At 35.7% G+C, this 5463-nt stretch overlaps 1 protein-coding gene across 1 annotated transcript; it reads left to right on the plus strand.

Moving 5' to 3' along the window:
- The first annotated feature begins 1848 nt into the window (after positions 1-1848).
- On the plus strand, positions 1849-4995 carry LOC131632750 (uncharacterized). The gene has a single exon (XM_058903480.1). The coding sequence runs from the start codon at positions 1849-1851 to the stop codon at positions 4993-4995; it is 3147 nt and encodes a 1048-aa protein (XP_058759463.1).
- Positions 4996-5463: the final 468 nt, after the last annotated feature.

Consider the following 5463-nt stretch of genomic DNA (forward strand, 5'->3'; position numbering starts at 1 on the left):
AAGATTTCTGTTATGACATGTATGCTCCAGCTCGAGGAGTGTTAGGCAATGTTACTATTCCTTAGCTGTAAAGCATCCCTAATTCATGCTAACTAGGATTAGAATCAAATAATATGAGCAACTAAATTTGTCTTTAGAGGTATCTCTCATGTTCTCTCCGATTCCCGAATAATAATATGAACAACTAAAATTGTTGTTTTTGTATATAACACAGGTGGGTGTTTCAGTTGTTGACCGTTTTACATTCTACACTCTTGCGTTCTTTGAGAGGCTGAATATATATGACAATGCTTCATTAAGCAGGTACATGTAAAATATTCATAAGCTGCTTCAAGTTTAGTATTTTATCCTTATTATTAGTAAGTGTCTATAAAGTACGTTCTTCTTTTTGATTGAATTTTACTTTCCAAATAGTTCTTGTGGTATGTTTCTTTGGCTTTTAACAGGGCTATCACTTGTTCATATTTTATATCCTTCATATATGCACAAAACCATTACTCTTGCTTATTTATCAAGAAAGTTTATAGTCAAAACTCAAGAGCAGCTGGAGTACACAGTAATAGTTTTGAAGTTATATCTTCATCCAAGACCAAACATTAGTCGTGCTTTGCTTGCTCATTATTCACTTAGGTACCGTGAGTGTGAGGCTTTTTAGCCTGCAATTTTGTGGAGTAGAGACTGAGTAGAATTAGAGTTTCTCCAACCTATTTATGGCCATTTTAGAAACATTCGGCCGCAACAATCTAGTTCTCCCAAAGACTAGATTTGGTCCTGGAGTTTCTCATTTTGTTGCATTTATTTTGTTACTGACATTTAGATTCAATCATCTTTGTCCGCAGAATTGTAATAGTTTGCTCTTGCTGTTTGTGATCATCAAAATGATTCTAATTGTAGAGCTGCCAGTAGTTGTGCATTCTGACAATGAAATTTTGCAGGGTACTTTGAGGGATCTATCTACTTCTAGGAGAAACCACGAACATCACACTCTTCCGCCACCCGAGCAGGTATGCTGTCATTCACTAGATTGGGTATTGTATAATTGTGTTTTTAGGAGTACAGCAGTCACATTTTTATTGACTACAATGAGTTAATTTTTGCTCTTAGCGGGTAGTAAATGCATCCTTTTACCTCTTATATACAACACTTGTTATTGTTATTACTTACAGCTATTAATATTTTGAGTCAATGTGTGTTAAAATGGGTGGTTCCTATTTATGACTGTAGCTATCCCTCCGACAGGGATACGTAACGGAAAACGCCGACTTTGTCAATTAGTTTAATGTAACCATAGCTATCATTCAAATGAATGTAACATATCACTAACCCAAAAAGAACTCTGATTTTACATATCACTAACCCAAAAAGAACTCTGATTTATTAGTCCACTATGGATAAGTGTTCTTTAGTTAAGCCAGGACAGAGAGCTCATCTTGTTATTTCATGAAATTCCTTATCCATAGTGAATAACTTATATCATCAAATGAGGTAACAGAGATAGGACATGAGCTAACTAAAGAACTCTTGTGAAATCTGCCTCTTGTGTATTTCACAAGAGTTTCTAATTATTAGTCCACTATGGATAAGATAGAACTAGAAGTAAGTTTTAAATCTGCCTCTTGTGAATGGTAAGAAAGTGGGGCAGTAGGATAGGTAAGAGTTTAAGGGGGTTACGTGAAATGTACTCTATATGAGCTCTCTCTCTCTCTCTCTCTCTCTCTCTCTCTCTCTCTCTCTCTCTCTCTCTCTCTCTCTCTCTCTCTCTCTATCTATCTATATCTATCTCTATCAATCTCTCTATCTATCTATCTCTCTCTCTCTCTCACTATTCTTTCTCTTCTATTCATAGTTATGGATCGTAGTTGGATGCAAAAAAAAGGCTCAAGTGAAGAGTATAAAAAAGGAGTGTTAGAGTTTTTGACATTTGCCGAAACTAATCTTCCCAAAAGTAATGGACGATTTCATTGTCCTTGTGCTAAGTGTGTGAATATTGCACCTTTAAATGCTAACATCGTATGGGATCATCTTATAGTCAATGGGATTTGTCAAAATTATACGAAGTGGATATGGCACGGTGAATTGTCTGATGCGCCAATGGCCTCCCTGAGAGAAGAGTTTGATATAGAGGCGAGTGATTATCTAGAAGAAATGATTCGTGATATTGGACAAGACTCTTTTCAACGAGCACACGTACACGATACTCTTTGCAATGACAACAAAGTTCCTTTGTATCCAGATTGTAAAAACTTCACACGATTGTCGGTCGTGCTGAGATTATTCAATTTGAAGGCAATTAATAGTTGGACCGATAAAAGCTTCACACAATTGCTTGAGTTGTTGAAGGAAATGCTTCCAGATGAAAACACGTTGCCGGACCGGGTGTATGATGCAAAAAAGATATTATGTCCTATGGGTATGGAGTATAAGAAAATACATGCATGCCCCAATGATTGCATATTGTACTGGAAAGATAATGAAGAGAAAGAAAAGTGTCCCAAGTGTATGACATCACGATATAAAAAGAAAGGTGATGATGAAAGTTGTGATGTAACCACAAAGGGTCCTCCAGCAAAGGTGTTATGGTACCTTCCAATTATTCCGAGGTTTAAGCGATTGTTTGCGAATTTAAATGATGCGAAGAATATTAGATGGCATGCAGAAGAGAGGAATTGTGATGGAAAAATTCGGCATCCGGCCGATTCTTTGCAATGGAAGAAGGTTGATACCTTATTTCCTGACTTCGGCAATGAACCAAGAAACCTTAGGCTTGGACTTTCTACAGATGGAATGAATCCATATGGCAGTTTAAGTAGTAATCATACTTCATGGCCTGTTCTATTGATTATTTACAACTTATCTCCTTGGTTGTGCATGAAGAGGAAACACATTATGTTATCTATGATGATTTCGGGACCGAAACAACCTGGAAATGACATAGATGTCTATCTAAGTCCCTTAATTGATGACTTAAGAAAGTTGTGGGATGAAGGAATTGATGTGTTTGATAGTTTTTCAAATGAAACTTTCAAATTGCGTGCCATGTTATTTTGCACCATCAATGACTTTCCAGCTTATGGTAACTTGTCTGGTTACAAAGTTAAGGGGCATAAAGCATGCCCTATATGTGAAAAAGATACTTGCTACCATCAGTTGGAGAAGGGAAAGAAGACTGTTTATCTTGGACATCGAAGATTTCTTAAACGTAACCACCCATATCGAAGATTAAAAAAGGCTTTTAATGGATATCAAGAGTATAAGGTTGCCCCGAAGGCCTTAACTGGAGAAGAAGTCTATCACCGGGTGAGGAACATAAGTGTTAGTTTTGGAAAAAAACAAAAAAAAGTTACAAATAGTAATATATGGAAGAAGAGGTCCGTATTCTTTGACCTTCCATATTGGTCTAGTCTTGATGTAAGACATTGTATTGATGTAATGCACGTGGAGAAAAATGTGTGTGATAGTGTAATTGGAACACTTCTCAACATTCAAGGTAAGACAAAGGATGGTTTAAACTCTCGTTTAGATATGGTTAATATGAAAATAAGAGAAGAGTTAGCTCCAGAACCAAGAGGTACCAAAATGTATTTACCACCGGCATGCCATACATTGTTAAAAGAAGAGAAAATAAGATTTTGTGAGTGTCTACAAGGTGTGAAAGTGCCCAATGGCTACTCCTCAAATGTCAAAAGTCTGGTGTCAATACAAGATCTCAAACTAATTGGCTTGAAATCTCATGATTGTCACATTTTGATGCAACAACTACTACCTGTGGCTATTCGTGGCATCTTACCCAAAAATGTCCGACATGCCATAACTAGATTGTGCTTTTTCTTTAATGATATATGCAACAAAGTGATTGACCCTGATAAATTGGATGAGATGGAAAATGAGTCTATTGTTATTTTGTGTCAGTTGGAGATGTTTTTTCCTCCTTCATTTTTTGACATCATGGTTCACTTAATAGTCCATCTAGTTAGAGAGATTAAAGTGTGTGGCCCTGTTTATTTAAGATGGATGTATCCTTTTGAACGGTACATGAAGATATTGAAAAGCTATGTGAAGAATCATTATCGTCCGGAGGCATCTATTGTTGAAAGGTACATCACAGAAGAAGCCATTGAGTTTTGTACAGAGTATTTGTCACATGCAAAACCTGTAGGATTACCTAAGTCTCGTCACGACGGAAGATGTGATGGTAAGGGTACACATCTAAAGGTTAAGCATATGGGTGAAGGGGAAGTTTTTAAAGCACATTTGTATATATTAAATAACACTGATGAGGTTCAACCATACTTGAGTACACATAAAACCATTGTCAAAGCCAAAAACCCTCGAATGTCAGAAAAATGGGTGTTGAAAGAGCATAACAATACATTCTCAAAATGGTTTAAAACCAAGATTATGAATGACAATAATGCTTCGGATACATTAAAGTTTTTAGCTTATGAGCCTAGCTTTAATGTCTTATGTTGGGGTGGATACGATATAAATAAATTTTCTTTTTCTACAAAATCGCAGGATGATAAGAGTACCATGCAAAATAGTGGGGTAATGATAATGGCTTCCTCAATGCACTTCTCTAGTTCAAAGGATAAAAATCCCATCTTGGCATCCATAGCCTATTTTGGTGTTATAGAAGAGATATGGGAGCTAAATTATGTGAAGTTTAAAGTTCCTATTTTCAAATGTAAGTGGGTTAATAGTAACAATGGCGTACAAACTGATGAATTAGGATTTACATTGGTGGACTTGGATAAGGTAGGATATAAGGAAGAACCTTTCATCATGGCAGCTCAAGCAATCCAAGTGTTTTATGTAAAGGATCCCTCAAACAATAGGTGGTCTGTTGTCCTCCAAAGAAACACAAATGATGATTCAACTCTAGACGTTGATCACAATACTTCTTTTTCAACACGAAGGCCTTCTTTTAATGATGAAAATGAAGTTGATGATGTTTATGCCACTCGTAATGATCATCAAGAAGGGATTTTAGAATAAAACAGTGAAGATTACTTTGTTCTTGTGCTGTAGCTGAGTTGTACTCTGAAAATTACAGTATATATATAGCTCAGTTTTGATCTGAAAATTACAGTATATATATAGCTGAGTTATTGTTATAATTGAAAATAACAGTATATATATAGTTCAGTTTTGATGCCAATGTCAATAATCTTGTTCAGTTTTGTTGAAGATATTGCTGATTTTGATCTTGTTGATATAAATGCACTACAATATACTCTTGCAGCTTTTTGTTGTTGTTGTTGTTGTTAAACTGAGCTGCTGTACTGTATAGAAAATTGAGTGATTCATAAGGTTTTACATATAGGAATGCTTTAGTTACATATAGGAATTCTGTAACGATTTGAATGTGAGAGTCAGTATTCAAATGCTTCCAATTTGTATTCCAATTTGTTGGTTTTCTATAAGGATTTATGCTGAGTTAATGAAAAATGCCCTGTTGATATT

Source organism: Vicia villosa, unplaced genomic scaffold, assembly GCF_029867415.1.
Source record: "Vicia villosa cultivar HV-30 ecotype Madison, WI unplaced genomic scaffold, Vvil1.0 ctg.001013F_1_1, whole genome shotgun sequence".
NCBI classification, from domain to species: domain Eukaryota; kingdom Viridiplantae; phylum Streptophyta; class Magnoliopsida; order Fabales; family Fabaceae; genus Vicia; species Vicia villosa.

Bases quoted from the DNA above. Each gene is read 5' to 3' on its own strand.
- LOC131632750 (XM_058903480.1), top strand. From the start codon at position 1,849: ATGGATCGTAGTTGGATGCAAAAAAAAGGCTCAAGTGAAGAGTATAAA.